Here is an 18,576-nt window from a genome sequence, read left to right as displayed (position 1 = left end):
GATAGACATAAATAGGTTGAGTGAGTTGGCAAAAGACTGGCTGATGCAGTGAAATATGGGAAGAAGCGAAGTTGTTGGAAAAAATAAAACGGAGCATCATTTAAAAGAATGACTGCAAAATTCTAAGAGTCTAGATGTTCTAGTGCATTAGTCACAAGAAATTAGTACAGACCATTCTGCTATAACGTGTGTTTCATTTATGCAAATTTGCTATAACGCAATTGACGAACTGGGGGCATTGTTTCCAAAGCGCAAACTTCTAAAACATGTGTTGACTGTAATGCAATTATGTTGCCAACACTAAGTGCTGTTTCTAAAGTGCGAATTTTCGATAACATGGGGTTGCATAAGAATGCAAACATTGTGTTATAGAAGAACTACCTGTATGTAGGTAGAGAAATTAATTAGGACAGCTAATGGAATGCTCTTCTTTATTACAAAAGGAATTGAATGTCAAAAAATAAGGATGTTGTATTTCATTTTTACAGGGCATTGGTGAGACCATGCCTCAAAGATTGTGTGCAATTTTGGAATACTTAAAAAGGATGCAAATACACTGGAGGCAGTTCAGAGGAGGTTTACTAGACTGATGTTTGGAATAAAGAGCTTGTCTTATGGGGATGGATTGAAATGAATTAGATTGTTTCCACTGGAGTTTAGAAGGAGTGAGAAAGCAGTATATCAGATCCTATAAAATTCTGACAAGGTGGATGCATAAAATATGTTTCCTGAACCAGGGGGCCCTGTTTTAAAATTAGGTGTCATTCTTTAAAGATAGAAATGACAATTTGTTTCTCTCCAGACAGTTGTGCAACTTTGGAACTCTGCCTCAGAAAAAGCTGGAATAATTGAATATTTATTAAAGTGCAGGTTAAGTGCAAGTGCTTTGTTAGCCAAGGAAATCATAGGTTGTCAGTAGATGGATATCTGAAAGTCAAAATGCAGACAGATTGGCCATGATTTTATTGAATGCCAAAGAAGGCTTGAGCAGCAGAATATCCTAATTTGTATGTTTCTATATAAGCAAATAACTGGAGGTGAGAGCTCCTCAAATATCCTATCATTCGTGAAAAGGGAGTCCAGGATACAAGTGCAAAATACATTACTGAGGTATTTACAATCATTTTCAGCCAGAGGTGCCCAATGGATGATCCATCTGTGTCCACTTGTCATCCCCAGCATCAGATCTCAGTCTTCAACCAATTCATTTTGCTGAAAGTACTGGGTACTAAAAAAGGCTATGTGCCTTGACAACATTACAGCAATAGTGTTCCTGATTTGTGTTCCTGAAGTAGCCACATCCTTAACCAAGCTGCTCCAGTACTGCTGCAATTCTGGCATCTACCCAGCAATGTGGAAAATCTGGGTAATATTCCATCCACAAAATAAAGAACCAGTTCAGTTCAGCCAATTATCGTCCAACCAGTGTGCTCTTCGTCATTAGCAAAGTGATGAAAGGTCTGTTTAACAGAGTTGTCAAGTGGTACTTGCTCAGCAATGATGTGCTCGCTGACGCTTATTTTGTGATCTGCCAGGACTACTCTGTTCCTGAACTCATTAGCCTAAGTCAAAACATTGACATAAGAGCTGATCTCCAGAGGTGTGAGAGTAGTTGCCCTTGACATAAAGGCTTTTTTGAGTGTGACTCAAAAAGCCCTAGCAAAACTGGACTCCATGGGAATTGGGGTAAACTCTTCACTGGTTAAAATTATACTAAGTATAAAGGGAATTGGATGTGGTTGTTGGACACCAGTCATCTCAGGTCTGGGATAGTGCTCTAGTGCTTTTTTAGAGTGGTGTCCCAGACGCAACTGTCTTGGGCTGCTTCATCAATTACCTTCCCTCCATCATAAGGTTAGAAATGGGAATGTTTGTAAATGATTGTACATTTTTCTTCAGCACTATTTCTGACTCCTTCAAGACTCAAATTGTCCATATCTATATGCAGCAAGTCCAGACAACAGCAGGTTTGGGCTGGTACATAACAAGTAACATTCATGCCCTATGTGCCAAGCAATTACATTCTCCATCAAGAGAAAATGTGATCATCTCCTTTTTTTCATGAAATGGCATTCCCATAGTTGAATCTGCCACTATCAACATCCCGAAGTTACCGTTGACCAGAAACTGAACTTGGCATCCACCTAAACACTCTGGCTGCAAAAGTAGGTCAGAGGTTTGAGAGTTTGCTGGCAGTACTCATGTACGAAGTCCTCAGAGCCTGTCCACCTTCTACCAGGAACAAATCAGAGTGTGATGAATTAATTTGTGTTTGCCTGGGAGTGTGCAGTTCTAACTACACTCAGGAAGCTCAGCATCATCCATGGCACAGCAACCTGCTTGATTGGCACCACATAAGCCACCTTCAACATCCACTCTCTCCAATACTGATGATCAGTGACAGTTGTGTATTCCATATACAAAATACATAGCAACAACTTATCAAGGCTTCTTTGACCACACCTCAAAACCTGTGAACTCTGCTGCCTAAAAAGATAAGGGCAGCCAATGCATGGAAACTCCATTACTGGCAAGTTTCCCTCCAAGTCACATTCCATCCTGATGTGAAACTACGTTATTGTTCTTTGCTATCGTGAGATCAGAATTCTAGAAATTCCTTCCCAACTCCGATGTTGATATGCCTACCACTTTTCTCACTTGCCTCATCTTTCTCATGAATGAACTCCAGTGAAACAAAGAAACTTGGAGCGGGGGTAGACCATCCAACCCTTCCAGCCTTCTTCCCCATTCAACATGATCATGGCTGGTCCTCTATTTCAGTGCCATGTTCCTTATTTTTGATGCCTTTAGTATCTAAATATTTATCAATCTCATTCTGGAATATACTCAGTAACCTGTACTCCTGTGCTCTCTATTCCTGATGAAGGGCTTTTACCCGAAACGTCAATTTTCCTGCTTCTTGGATGCTGCCTGACCTGCTGTATTTTCCCAGCACCATTCTGATCTAAACTTGTACTCCTCAGCCTTCCGTGCTAGCCAATACCATAGGTTGGCCAATCTGAATGCAGCAATGTTTCCTTCCCTATTCCTAATCTCTGCTGTACTCCCCCATGGCAAGTTTGTCTTTCTTTAGAAGGGAGACTAAGGTTTCACACAACACTCCAAATGTGGTCTCACGAACACCTTATAGGTTAAATGACCTATTCCATATCCTGAGACTGTGACCTGGTTCTAGATTGTCATCCAGGCAAAACATTCTCCTTGCAACTAACCTTTCTAACTTTTTAACTTTGTGCACCCCGCTGGGCAGCACGGTGGCATAGTGGTTAGCACTGCTGCCTCACAGCACCAGGGTCCCAGGTTGGATTCCAGCCTCGAGCGACTGTCTGTGCAGAGTTTGCACATTCTCCTCGTGTCTGCGTGGGTTTCCTCCGGGTGCTCCACTTTCCTCCCACAGCCCAAAGATGTGCAGGTCAGGTGAATGTTAAATTGCCCATAGTGTTAGGTGCATTAGTCAGAGGGAAATGGGTTTGGGTGGGTTACTCTTCGGAGGGTTGGTGTCGACTGGTTGGGCTGAAGGTCCTGTTTCCATACTGTAGGAAATCTAATCTAATGTCTAACCTGTTCAAGTTTACACACACATATACACGCACACACACACACATTCACTCTCACTCTATCACTTGCACTCACACCCGCACGCACACGCTCACATGCACATTCAATCTGTCGCTCCTACATGTGCATACATATAAACTTATGGGGTGAATTTGTTTTTGCAGAATTACATTTTATTTTGCTCAAAAATTGCATGAATCCATGTAAAATGCTGTAAAACTATACAGGGTGTTTGTCAGTCTGACATAGCATTGGGACACAGACAGACTTCACACCTTTTGTTTTAAAAGCTGAGCTAGCTTGAAAATGTAATTTAACAGAAGCTCTGGGATTTACATATCAAAGAACAGAAACCAGCGTATTCCATTATAAAAGATGAAAGTTTTAATCTAAGATTGTTTACTGTGTCACATCTCCATAACACTGAACTCCTTTGGCTATAAATTCTGTGAGCATGATCTTAACCTCCACAACTACCTGATGAAGGAACGGCACTCCAAAAGGTAGTGCTTCCAAATAAACCTGTTGGACTATAACCTCGTGTTGTGTGATTTTTAACTTTGTCCACCCCAGTCCAACATCGGCACCTCCTAGTCCTGTTCAGCTATGCTAGAATTCTATTTTTATCTATCTATTTTATCTATTTATTTTATTGCTATTTTTTCAGTAGAACTCCCTCTCATTCTTTTAAACTCTAGTGAATACAGGTCCAGTGAAACTAATCTGTCTCGATTATGACAGTCCTTTGATCCTCAATATTATCCCTGGTAGTGAACCTCTGCTCTACTCCCCCATGGCAAGTTTATCTTTCTTAGGTAGGGAGACCAAAGTTTCACACAACACTCCAAATGTGGTCTCACCAACACCCTATATAACTACAGCAAGACATTGCTACTTCTGGACTCAAATCCTGTTGCAATGAAAACCAATATACCATTTGCATTCCTAATTGCTTGCTTTGATTGGCTGGTAGACAAGGACACACTTTTTATATCCAGTTTCCCAGTATGCCATCATTTAAGTAATACCCTGATGTTTCCTAAAGGTGTCAGACCACCTTCTCAAGGGTAATTAGGGATGAGAAATAAAAATAGTGGCCTAGCTAAAAACGTGGTGACTCATCAGTGCACCTATTGCCTTTTTTATAAGCATTAATAAATACCTGTAATTGATTGAATATGTCAAGAGGTACAACTTACAGATGGCATAGTAGACAGTGAAGAAGGTTTTGTCAGATTACAAAAGGATCTTGATCATATGGGTCAGTGGGCTGAATAATGCAGATGGAGCTCAATATATAAATGTGAGGTATTGCGTTTTGGTAAAATAAACAAGGGTAAGGGTTATACAATTAATGCGAGGGCTTTGGTCAGCATTGTAGAACAGAGGGACTTGTGGGTTCAGGTACATACATTTTTGAAGTTTGCATCACACGTAGACAGGGTGCTTAAAAAGGTGTTTGACACACTTGCATTCATGGCTCAGAACTTTGAGTAAAGGAGTTGAGAAGCCATGTTGAGGTTGTACAGGATATTGGTGAGGCATCTTCTGGAACGCTGTGCCCAGTTTTAGTTGCCCTGTTATAGAAAGGATATTATTAAGCTGGAGATGGTTCAGAAGAGAATTACCAGGATGTTGCTGAGTATGGAAGGTTTGAGTTTAAAGAAAATCTGAATAGGCCAGGACTTCTTTCACGAGCTTGAGGAGGTTGAGAAGCGACCTTATAGATATCAATAAAATAATGAGGGGTACAGATATAGTTAATGGTAGTTGTCTTTTCCCTGGGATGGGGAATTTCAAGACTGGGGGCAAATTTTTAAGGTGAAAGGAGAGAGATTTTAAAAAAGAGATGAGGGGCAAATATTTTTACAGAGGGTGGTTCATGTGTGGAATGAACTTCATGAGGAAGTGGTGGATGTCGGTACAATTACAACATTTAAAAGACATTTGGTTAAGTATTTGAATAGGAAAGGATTGGAGGGATATGGACGGACCAGGAGCGGGTAGGTGGGACTAGTTTAGTTTGGGGTTATGTTCAGCATGGACTGGTTGGATTGCAGGGTCTGTTTTGGTGCTGTATGATTCTATGACTCAGTGGGCATTTTTGGCTCATCTAGCTCATGCTAGCGTTTATATTCCACGAGCCTCATTCTGTTCTAGTTCATCTGTTCCTATCCTAGAATATTTATTTGTCTATTCATTCTCAGTCATGAATTTACCTAGCTTGCCATTGAATGCATCTTTCTCAGAATTTCAGTTACTTCTACTGCCCATTCCACTACCACCGTGAATGTAAGGAAATTATTTGAGTAAATCTGGGTTTTATAATAAATTAGTAATTTAGTTTTGGTGATACAGCTGTATGTGTGTTTTTTTTAATTCACTGCTTCAAAGAGACCATAGATTTAAAACAGGATGCCACTACATATGAACAAGAAAGCTGTGTGATGTCCATTTAATCTCGTAACTGCCGCTAAATTCGCATGGGTTCACGTAATTGTCAAATTATTTAATTAACCAATTGACATTTTTCCACAAGCAGATAAATTGCATGTATCAGCTCCTTGAACTTAATTGTGGGAGGTTATTCCTGGCATCGACTCTTTTACATGTGGCCTTTTGTACAGTTTAGTGAGCCTGGCCACATTTCCTGCAGTGATGGGTTGGTTTAAATTCCAACTATAATCTGTTATCAGTAACTGGGATTATAAATGGACAATAGTAATTGGACAAGATAGCACCAAGCTCCTGATATCCATAGGATATGAGATGGAAATTCCTTCTGAACCCATGATCAGTTTCCTTCCGTGAAGTGCAGTGTCTTGCAGACAGGTGAGCAGAGAAAAACTAAAAACTATTTAGCGCAAGGAATACATTTAGAATCATAAAATCCTGCCAGTGTGGAAGAAAGCTGTTTGGCCCATTGAGTCCACACTGACTCTCCAAAGAGCATCCCACCCAGAATCAACCCCCCTACCTTATCCTCTAACCTTGCATTTCCCATGGCTAATCCATCTATCTTGCATATCCCTGGATACCATGGACAATTCATCATTTAGTTTCTGAGTTTTATTACGTTATCGGTGTCACTTATATCTTCATGGTCCAGTGTCATTCTTGTATCATTGGATAACTAATATTATTTCCTGCCCTTGACAGAAATCCATTCAGGCATCATTGCATTTTGTTGTGTTTGGAGCCACCGGACTGCTAGCAGGCGTCCTCAGTTTGTTGCTGCCTGAAACATTGGACAAATCTCTTCCAGAAAAGATCTCTGATCTGCACATTATCACATATCGCCAGCTTGGGGAAGAAGTAGTCCCACTGCAGTCACAGGAAAATAAAATGGTATATATGTATAATCTACGTAAAGGCTTGTTAATTGTTATTTGTTTCAACTCATGCCGAACTAAATCTGACAGAAACTCCAGTTTTGAGCAAATCTGCAGCTTAAGTCTCACTTTATAAAAAGCCTGATGTTGAGTCACTTTGCTGTGCTAAGTGAACATCTACCTGTGAAACGTGGGAGGAAGTCTACAGCAATATTTTCTGCTAGGTTTATTTATGTCTAGATATTTTTAAGTATTATCCCTTATTCAAAACTTATTTTCATTGACTTGTGATTATTCTCATTTTTTTTACTGATGTCAGTGTGGTAGCATTAGTTTTGGAGAGGGGCTGTCTGATCCTAAAATGCTTCTGTTCATTTCAACAGAGACCATCATTTTGAACTAGCCTGAAAACATATTGTGATTTGGAATCACCTACCCCAGAAACCCTTTGCAAACACATATTGTCTTACTACAGGGATTGTTAATACTTGAGAATATTAGATCATGAAAAGACTACTAATATGTTTAAAGAAATTAGCATGGACAGAGACGAGTCTGGCAGGTGTAAAAGTAGGCAAATATGCAGGACCAGATGAAACGTATCCCAGGCTATTGGGTGAGGCAAGGGAGAAATTGGCAGGGATGCTGGCAATAATTTTCAATTCCTTTCAGGCCACAGGAGAGGTGCAAGAGGACTGGAGGATAGCTAATGTAGTTCCATAATTCAAGAAAGAAGCAAGGGATAAACCAAGAAACTAAGCCGAGTCAGTCTAACTTCAGTGATGGGGAAACTAATGGAAGCAGTTCTGATGGTCAGATGTAATCTGGATTTGTAGAGACAGGGATTAATCAAGAACAGTAAGCATGATTGAATTTTTTGAAAAGGTGACCAGGTATGCAAATGTGGGCAATGCATTTTATGGAGTCTACTTAGACTTCAGCAAGGCTTTTGTTGAGATCTTGCGTTGTACAGATATGAACCTGTGGGATCCAAGAAAATTTGGACAAATGGGTCCAGAATTTACTGAGCGGCAGAATGCAGAGGGTAATGATCGAAGGTGTGCCCAGTGAGGTTTCACAGGGATTAGTGTTGGGACCCGACTGTATGTGGTATATATAAACTATTTGGACTTGAATGTAGGAGGATTGATCAGTAAGTTCGTGTTTCATACAAAATAAATAATGAGTAAAATAGCCTTAGATTACAGGAGAATATAGATGGGCTGCTCAGTGGCAAATGAATTTAATCTGGATAACTGTAAGGTAATGCACTTAAGCAGAACAAATAAGGCAATGGAATACATGATGAATGGGAGGACTCTAGGATGCACTGAGAAATAGAGGGACCTTGGTGTGTATATCCACTTATCCCTTAAAGTCAGGTCAAGAAGATAAAGTACTTAAAAAAGGAATATGGAATATTTGCTTTTATCAGCCAAGGCATGTAGTTTAAGAACAGGGAGGTTATACAGGAACTCCATAAAACTTGGTTAGGCCACAGCTAGTATCTTATGTCAAATTCTGAAATCCACATTATAGGGTGGATGTTATTGCACCGGAGATGGTGCAGAGGAGATTTACCAGGATGTTGCCTAGGCTGGAAACTTTTAATTATGGTACGGAGTAGGAGGTTTAGAGAGGATATGAGGAAACATTTTTTCACTCAGATGGTGGTAAAGGTGGTAAAAGCAAAAACCCTCATAACATTTAAGAAGTATTTAAATGTACACTTATAATGCAAAGGCATAAAAGGTTATGGACCGAGTACTGGAAAATGGGATTAGAATAGTTAGGTGGTTGTTTTTGACCAACACAGACTTGATGGGCTGAAGGGCCTTTTTCTGTCCTGTAGACCTCTATGTTACTATAAGTTGATGTTTAATTTGTCATGTCTCTATTTAGGTAGAGAGTACAAAAATGAAAGTCTTGTCTTACTGTAAATAGAGATATTCTGTTCTTTGTGTATTTGGTTCCCCATTTACAAACATCCAACTACGAACACTCATACTAATGAATGCAATCTCATACAGAGGTATAATTTTAAAGACCCAATATATAAACATTTCCTGTACTCATGGACAGCTGCTTTAGATTGTCCTGCATTATATTCCAACTCGCGAATGGACTCCAGAACAGTGCCTGTTCACAACCAGGGACTGCCTGTATTCATGCACTTTACTGGTAACATGAACACTGATGCCAGATTCATGGTCATCATGAGACTCTTAATTTAAGATTCTTTTGAATTCAAATTTCACCATATGCTATATTGGGATTCGAACCCGGCTTCCCAGAACATTACTTGGGTTGCTGTAATAACAGTCCAGTAATAATATCAATAGATCATCGCCTCCCCACAGTTAATGGGATATACTGAAATTCTTTTAACATTACATATCTCTGATAAATTTTGTTATGCAGCTGGATAACTGAGGACATGGAAATGTTTAAATTTGAAACCTCAACATATTTTTACACACCATCTGAAACATTGAATTTCCATTTATGTTAAGTAATGTTGTCCAATTGTTAACTTTAGTTGATTACAATATAATTGAGTAATCTACATTGGCACAATTACTAATTAGATACTTCTGGGATAAATAGCTTAAGTTCCCCAAAGTTCATCTTGATGAAAATGTGCACTTTGGATCACTCAGTCAAACATTACTTGCACAGACCTAATTGAACTTAGCAGTTGGTAATCAAATGCAAGCACATACAATTACGATGTAAGCATAATTGAAATCTGTTGTTCATGCTGTGATTTCTGTTATTGGGAAGTAATGACTTATTTAGGAAACTAAAATTTAAAAGGAGGATGGAAGATCTACAAGAAAATTACAGAAAAAAAGGAAACATATGGTAAAATTATATGGTTGCTAGAAATCTAAAATAAGAAAATGTTAGAAATACCCAGCAAATGAATCCGTATTTATAGAGTCATAGAGATGTACAGCATGGAAACAGACCCTTCGGTCCAACCCATCCATGCTGACCAGATATCCCAACCCAATCTAGTCCCACCTGCCAGCACCTGGCCCATATCCCTCCAAACCCTTCAAATTCATATACCCATCCAAATGCCTCTTAAATGTTTCAATTGTACCAGCTTCCACCACTTTCCTCTGGCAGCTCATTCCATACATGTACCACCCTCTGTGTGAAAAAGTTGCCCGAGAGAGAGTTAGCATTTCGTGTAAAAATGACGAGTGAGGAAAAAGAACACCTCAGAATTTGGACAAAAGAATGGATAAGAAGGGATGATAATGTTGCAATCTTGTGGAATGAAATTATATATTGAATCCATCTTTATTTCCTGGGAAAGTACTTTACAGAGATGTTGTATGTGGCTGCACAAAAATTTCATGTTGGCTTACATGCTATCTGCAGACCAAAGCGCACCACATTTTGTCTTCTGGTTGTCATGAGTTAGAATAATTTAGACTTAGAAAGATTAGAAGACTTTGTGTTTAATATAGTTTACCAGGCTGCCTAGTAAGAATAATGCATTAGGCCAATGTCCTGTGTAAAATGTTACATGCGACTTGACACATGAATGTGGCCCAGTGGAACATTTGTGTATAATTAGTTCCTAGCTCTGTTATCTCACTTTTTAGATTGGAATCAATCTAAACATCAGGTCATAGACAGAGAACACAGGGGGCTAACACCTTCAACATATTGTCTAGCTATCACCATTGTTAACAGCTAATCCGAGAATGCAACTTTAAAAAAAAGAGTTTTGTGATTTAAACATGAAAGAAGTGAAACTATCACTGTATTCTAACAGATGAAAGGCTTAACAGACAATCAATTCTTCAATGTATAATTTCAGTTACATCACACTGCAAATTTTTGCTATACATTCTGTGTTACATTCAAGCCCTCCACAATCACCTGATGAAGGAGCGTCGCTCCGAAAGCTAGTGTGCTTCCAATTAAACCAGTTGGACTATAATCTGGTGTTGTGTGATTTTTAACCTAGCTCCACAAAAGTAGTATTCAATACTATGTGCAACACATACTCCCTTACATAATCTGTTGTCCTCTGTGAAGCAACCAGATGTGGTGTTTGCTGACACCATTACTTTTTAAAGCAAAACCTGGAAAATTGTCATTTTGGTTTTGATGAAAGCTAGAATGGTGAAAGTTACCTTTGCTTCATGAGTGCAACTTTTTTTTTATTTATTCACAGGCAAGTGATGGGAATCATGCAGGAGACCATAATGGTGAGAATGAAGAGGATGGTGATACTGATGAAGAGACCAAATTGATCAAGTGATATTCAAAGATTATTTTACAAATCAAATTGCAATTTAGTGACAATTCATTATCAGCACTTTACGTACATGTTTTTCAATTTATTAAGAGTCATCAATGCATAGTTTATTTCTTGCAATGGTGCAGTAGTAACTGGGATGTTACAGGCAGTGTCACATTCAAGGTATTTGCAAACTGTGACCTGTCAATAATACAAATATTTCTGATGGTGCAATATTTCGAGTATTCTACTATCTACTTTGACATGTGAATTTAATATATGGTTTATTTTGATGATGTTGGTGGTCCTCGATTATTTGGAAACTTGTATTAATAGATATCTTTGCAATATATTCATACATTTGTTGATATTCAGCCTCTTTCCTTTGCATACTAAGGTTGGCCTGATTAGCAGTGTTCATTTCTGACTTGGCCTGTTGGTTCTGGCCTGACTTTGCGATTTGAATACAGGAACAATACTTCCACCAGACTGTGATGTGGTCCTTTGGAAGAATCAGTAAAGTTAGATCCATCCCGGTTTTTAGCTTACAGGCAAATGTTAAAATCACAGCAGCACTTGTGGAAGATGAGCAAAAGGAGTTCTTCCCATTTTCTGCTCAAAACGTATGTTTTTTCTCAGTTGATGCTCCTAAGAAACTATTAACTGCATTCATTGCATTAGTAAGATCTTGCTCAACACAGATGAACTGTTGTATTTGGCTCCGGTTCAACAGTGACTACTGTTTTTTTTAAATGAATGTGTAAAATGCTTTGAGATGCCTCTAAAATGCAGGCTGCTCTATAGTTTTATGAAGTTTTTTTGCACATGTCTCAAATTCTTAAAGTCTTCCTGTGTGACCACTGGACAAACATCTACCTAATTTTCATTGGTAGGCTGTGTGGTTTATATTTGTTGCCGAGAATTGCAAAGCTGGCATTTATTGTCTGTCAATAATTGCTTTCAGAAGATGGTGTTGCATGTTCTCTTAGAAAAAAATTATGTTGATCAAGGTGAGATTTATGTTGAAAATGGAACATGTATACGCTGTCTTCCAAAATTAGCATCAGATGCTCAAATTAGATAGACCATGGTCTAATTCACAATAAAAGTCTTTCTGCTCTGCCCAATCTGAGAAAAGCATTTTCAGGAGCACAGAATCATTATGATGCAGGAGGAGGTCTTTCTGCTCAGCAGCTCTGTACTGGTTCTCTGAGCTTTTTAACTTGGTGCCAATCTTCTGATTTTTTTCCTTGTAACTATGCACATTGTTTCTATGTAGGTAATCATTCAATATTCTCATTAAATCCTTAATTTTACATATTTCCACTATATGATAATAAAATCTTCATCACTTAACCAATTTAATAATTTACACAGTTGAATTGTCAGTTAAATTCCAGATTATGATAGTTTGAGGCTCTGAGTCCAAGTCCATTATAGAACTAGGTTAAGATCATTTGAACCGGTTTCAAGGGAATAACATTTGCGAGGCATTATGTTGTTGTTAAGCTGTGTTTACTTCTATCACATTAATGCAAAGATAACTTTTCTGAACCAAAATAAAAGCAAAGGACTGCAGATAGTGGAAATCGAAACAAAAACAGAATGTGTCGGAGATAACTCAACAGGTCTGGCAGCATCTGTAGAGAAACAAGCATATTTAATGCTTCACGTCCAGTGATCCTTCATCAGAATAGGCGAAGAGTCACTGGACTGAAAACATAAGCTCTGTTTTTCTCTCTGCATTCTGTTTACATTTCTCTGCACCACCTTGCCTAACTAATCATTTTTGCTTTTAACAATCTTTAAGATAGATTGCAGAGGTTTGACTTTAGAATGAAGAATTTAAACAGCATCATTCACAGCTAAAACTGATCAAGAGGCATGGCTTTAATTTATCAATAAAATGCTCATCAGAGACATTGGTCCAGATTTTCCAATCTCCTGCTAGAGACCAGACATATCTCTAAAGACATGTGTCAGATCCCTTGGAATAGCATGATGCGTTTACTCTGTGGAAATTGACTGGGATGTATGAACATCCAATAGGTTTTTCTCCAGGACCCCAGGACCCTGCATGAATGTCGATAATGGTGAGTTGAATTCAGACATTTGGGCAAGACTTGCTAACCTGGATAGTGACCCAAGAAATGAAAAATATAAAAAAAACTAAATCCTTGATAACTATATGACTGACTACTCTCCCAATCCTGATCTTCTCCACCAATATCCCACCACTGACTTGAGCAGGCCTGACTCTACCTCACCACTCTGCTGTCCTGCCTCCTTACCTTTCTTTCACTACCTTATCTACAACTCAATCACCCTAACTTCTTTCCAACTTACTTCACCCAGAATACCTTACCCTTTTACACACATACATATTCTACCATACATTCTTATGCTCACACTAACATGCAAAGAGTTTGCAGAATTTGAACTTATTCTAGTATGTGGCAGGTCGTGCAGTAAAAATGGTGTGTGACCCCTACTCCCTCTACAGTTTCCTGCGCTGACTGAGTTTTGAAGAATCAAACCTGTAAAGGTTGGCCAGAAAAATAAAGAAAATGGGAAATAGGTAAACTTTTGCCTGACCAACATTAGAAAAATGGCATCTGACTCTGACCAGAAGATTTGGACCAATGTTTAAGTTCTCTTTTAGATTTATTGTAAGCTTTGTAGCAAAGTCCTCTGAAAATAGATTTTGAATTGAAGTAAAATCCTACCTCTCTGTTGGACAAATGTTTGCTGAATTTGATGCAAAAAGCTGACAAAAATGCAGCAGAGTTACTCTTTCAAGCACTAGGATAATCAGATATTATACAGTAAAAACTAATATCAAAAACATAGTACCATGATTTTGTAACACATAATTACACTAACATTTTCAAAAATAAAGTTCTATATTTTGTACTATCTCGTGCATTGTGAAAGTGTTATCATTCTTGAAAAGAAAAGTTAATTTCAATTAGCTTGCCAAAACGTTTGGCAAATAGTCAATTAAAATGGCAACTGAGGAGACTTAAGATTGCTCAAAGACATGAGTTGCTCTTCAGATTCTTTGTAAAACTTTACTGTGTGGCCACCTGAACTGCAATACCCCCTACCTGTGTATCCAATGTATCTTATTCCTGCAATTGTGAATAGGGCCAACTGGGTGCACCTAACTGTGGCTCTTGTCTGACTTCTAGCACTGGAATAGATAGAGCAAAATGTTTATATTTGTTTTCATTTTACAGTGGATTAGAACAGCTGGATATGAATGAGTACAGGAAATATTTCTAGAGCTCACTCATATAGCAAGTACAGAACAAGTTCTCAATAGAGTGCCAAAGTGTTCACCCAATTAACTGTTTATTATTATCATTATTATGTGTATCAATTTTATTCAGATGCAAAGTTTCTCCAGGCTTCCATAAATTTCAAAATTGGAACTAGTTACTGAGATTTTCCAGTGTTTTGTACAATTTATGTATATGTAAATTCACTAATCCAGAACATGCTGGAAAGAAATAAAAAGTCTACATAATTCTTAAAACATTTTTTGTTTGCCTTGCTTATAATAAGTATTTATTTCATTAAAATTTATGGAATGGACCAGCTCAAAAATGTCATATGTTAAGATATGCTTAAATTGATTCAGTATTACCTAGCAAAACTTGCAGTCAATACAGTCCACTGACTCTATGTAGTGTAGATAGCGATGGTGGAATACATTAAATTTATTTAGTGATGGCTATGTTCAATTTTAGTCATACAATGTAACTAAGAACAATGCTGTCTGTGTTTGGTAAAGGTATCCTGTATAATTATGCACTCAACACAGATTATGACAATTCTGTTGTGTCTTGCACAGGTTATCATTCATTATTTTAAGCGTAGTCAACTGGACTTGCAGCGGCCTTTACAATTCTTTCTGGATGCTAGTGATCCACAATTATTAGGTTCCATCTGTCAAAATCTCTAGAGTCGGCCAATTATTTGGCACCAGGGCAACAAAAAACATCAGCAAGCAAAATTCCCTTGGGGCTTAGCAGTTTATGTTCTTTGCTGTCCTGATTCAATCCATATAGTTATCTATGTATAGATTATTTTATTTGTGTATTGTGAGACATTAGCTTATCTTCAGACTGATTAATGAATGAAATAATATTCATACAGTAGGGCTGCAAATACGTGCACTGCTAGTCTTGGCAGTTATACCAGAATTATTCACGCCAGAGTATGTGGGTCAAATCAATTTAAATATTCCTGACTGGTTCATTTCGGGCATCTGCCTGTCACATTAGTCTGCAAAATATGACAATGATGATCAGGCTGAGGAGAACATCTGAGAGTACCTAGAAACGTCCTGATTGTGCCATCCCGTACTTTGCTAAGGGGTCTAATTTTTTCTAATAATTTTGGAATTCTTCAATTTTGCAGGTACAGATCACAAGTCAAACCTGCCCCTAACTGCCCCTTCTTGATCTGAGTATGCTGGTTTTAATCCCTTCCCAATTCCACCCCAAAAATAAGGCAAATAGGCAAACTTCAAACCCAGTCCTTACCCCATTTACAGCTCTTCTATTGCTGTACTGTTGAAATTATCGTGTGAGTATGCTTGTAAGATTTAAGCTGTTTTAAAAAGCCTGTAAGTTACCTTACAGAGAGAGCCAATTTTTACATTAACTCTCAATATAAGAGAAATGATGGTGAGGATGGGAGTAAAGAAGGGTGTTGGGAATTGATACTGTGAAAGAGGAGGCGATGTTGGGGAGTTGGGGGAGCGGGATTAGTGGTAGAGGTTACAAATTGAGAATAGAAAATGTGTTGCTGGAAAAGTGCAGCAGGTCAGGCAGCATCCAGGGAACAGGAGAATTGACGTTTCGGGCATAAGCCCTTCTTCAGGAATCACCCGAAACATCAATTATGCCCGAAACGTCGATTTACAAGCCTTGATTAGTTTAGTAACCATTTCAATTCTGAATGTGTTTCACAAGTTTTTCAGGACTTATGCGCATCATATGACAAACGTAATAAGAAATTATGCTTGCTAAAAGCAGTGATTTGCAACCTACACACATAAGGATGCCAGTTTGTAGCACCGGTTTGATTAAGCACAGATTTCTTATTCTAATCTGTTGACTGAAGTAGTAGTTCTTTTCTTGGTGTTCCCTTATGTGCATTGACCTACTAAAATCCAGGCCTTATTAACACCTGGTAGCCACTAACTTTGTGTGTAATCAGAGACATCATGAACTCAATGAGGAGTGTGTGGTCAGTGCGGTCAGTAGTCTCTGGAATGGCTAGGTAGTCTCTGCCTAATTCTTGCTTGGTTTCTTCAAAAGTAATATTCATTTCAGTGATATTATATCTTCTGTCTCTTGATTCATTGGTTACTATGCCAATAATTTTATAGGATCATCCATTTAATACCACATACCCCTCTTTGCTTACCTGTTATATAGATCTTTACCAAGATAAGATGGCATCAATGAACAATTAACGCATTGGTTTCATGTATGTAGTATCACCTGCTTTTGATTAACTATCTTCCCAAATGTCTCAAATTATATGTCTGAGTGTTGTTCAAAATCGACCAACATCCTTTCACTACGAGACATTTGTGACCGCACAATGAAACCTAGAGACTAAAACAAATTAAAGCTCAAAACAGGCATATACACGAATATATCTGGGCCTATTACTTTGTTGCAAAGGTAGACTATTTTAAAATGTAGCAGTAGAAGTAAAAGCTGTGTCTAACTTCAAAAGCATTTTCACATTTTCCAGCCTAAGTTTGTATTAGCTTGAGCCAAAATAGCAATAAAACTTTTGACCAAGCTATACTGTTCCTTCCCGACAAAAAATGTTTAACAATGAGCCACCATTAAACAATATAATTCAATTCCTCACTTGCTTGATCAAGTCAAAATGATCAATTACTAAAAACAATCTCAGGACAACACAATCACAAATGGAAAATATTTGGGAAATACAGGTTTAAGGATTTTCATCCCAAATTTTGAAACAATTCTATTCTGCAAAGCAGGCATGCAGTTGTGCAGTCCAACTTGTGTGGTATCACTTACTGTGAATGTTAGAACTTACCCAGTTACAGGTTTTCAAATTATGGTTGGTTGACTGTGCTTGAACATACTTTCTGTCTTAGAAAATGAGACTTCATTCTATCTGGTCTGAATAGACATATAAATGTGATAAAGAAATGTGACCCAATATGCCTTGCCACCTTGTTACCTCTCTTTCCAGCTCCCCGTTCCCTCGTCCATTGAGTTCAGATTTGAACACTTATCTTGCAATAAAAGCAGAAATTGCTGGAAAAGCTCAGCAGGTCTAGCAACATCTGTGCAGAGAAATCAGAGTTAAGGGTCTGAAGGGTCCACAACATCCACAGTTCTTTCGGTTTTATGTTGCAATATGTTAGAAGATGAAAGGATAAAATTCTAAAGTTTTCTCCTTATTTCATGAACTTTTATTTTGAATATTAACTTGTATGACAGAGTTCAATTAAAACTTATCATTAATGTTTTCTTATCACTGCTTTCAATAGAGCTTTCTTTTGTGAATTGAATTTGAATATGATTTAGAGGTGCCAATGTTGGACTGGGGTGGACAAAGTTAAAAATCACAGAACACCAGGGTATAGTCTAACAGGTTTATTTGGAAGCACTCACTTTTGAAGCGCTGCTCCTTCATCAGATGGTTGTGGAGTATAGGATCATAAGACACAGAATTTACAGCAAAAGGCTAACAGTGTCATAGAGCTGTAATGATATATTAAACAAATTTAGATTAAGTCTTCCATCTTTTAGAATGGGATATGCTAGTTTCAGTTTCAGAACTAGCAGATCCCATTCTAAAAGATGAAAGACTTAATCTAAATTTGTTTAATATATTGTTACAGCTCTATGACACTGTTAGCCTTTTGCTGTAAATTCTGTGTCTAATGATCCTATACTCCACAACCATCTGATGAAGGAGCAGCGCTTCAAAAGCGAGTGCTTCCAAATAAACCTGTTGAACTATAACCTGGTGTTGTGTGATTTTGAATTTGAATATGTGAGATTAGGTACAGGATTTATGATCTGAGAAAATCCAAATGATTTTACAGTCCTTGACTTCCTGCAAGACTTGGTCTCATTAATATTTCTTATTTATTCTGTCCATTCTTTTCACTCACTAGTCAAGCAATTTTGTTTGTTTAACCATTGACCAAATTTTTGAAATAAGTATGAGTAACTAATGTGTTCTGTTCTTCCACTGACAAATTGAGTTTGTCATGTCTGCTGATCTGAAGACAACGGGTTTGAAAGAGGTACAACTAATGATAGCAGGGTCCAAAAACACAGATGCTGGTCCATTAAAAGGTTTGAGCAAGCTGTAGAATGTCTGTTATGT

At 38.0% G+C, this 18,576-nt stretch overlaps 1 protein-coding gene across 2 annotated transcripts in view; it reads left to right on the top strand.

The window, feature by feature from the left end:
- Positions 1 to 14,683, top strand: part of LOC122555175 (solute carrier family 22 member 15-like) — an 81,601-nt gene extending 66,918 nt beyond the window's left edge. The window contains exons 11-12 of one of the 2 annotated variants that reach the window (XM_043700907.2): positions 6,739 to 6,927; positions 11,110 to 14,683. In XM_043700907.2, the coding sequence (XP_043556842.1) occupies positions 6,739 to 6,927; positions 11,110 to 11,196 (276 nt within the window). In that variant the 3' untranslated portion in view covers positions 11,197 to 14,683. The remainder of the gene's footprint in view (positions 1 to 6,738; positions 6,928 to 11,109) is intronic. The other variant, XM_043700908.2, reaches the window with a different exon arrangement.
- The last annotated feature ends 3,893 nt before the right edge of the window (positions 14,684 to 18,576 follow it).

The sequence above is a fragment of the Chiloscyllium plagiosum genome, unplaced genomic scaffold, assembly GCF_037043375.1.
Source record: "Chiloscyllium plagiosum isolate Xiang-an unplaced genomic scaffold, Cpla_swu_hap1 HiC_scaffold_12, whole genome shotgun sequence".
NCBI lineage: Eukaryota > Metazoa > Chordata > Chondrichthyes > Orectolobiformes > Hemiscylliidae > Chiloscyllium > Chiloscyllium plagiosum.
This window is presented reverse-complemented; position numbering and strand designations above follow the sequence as displayed.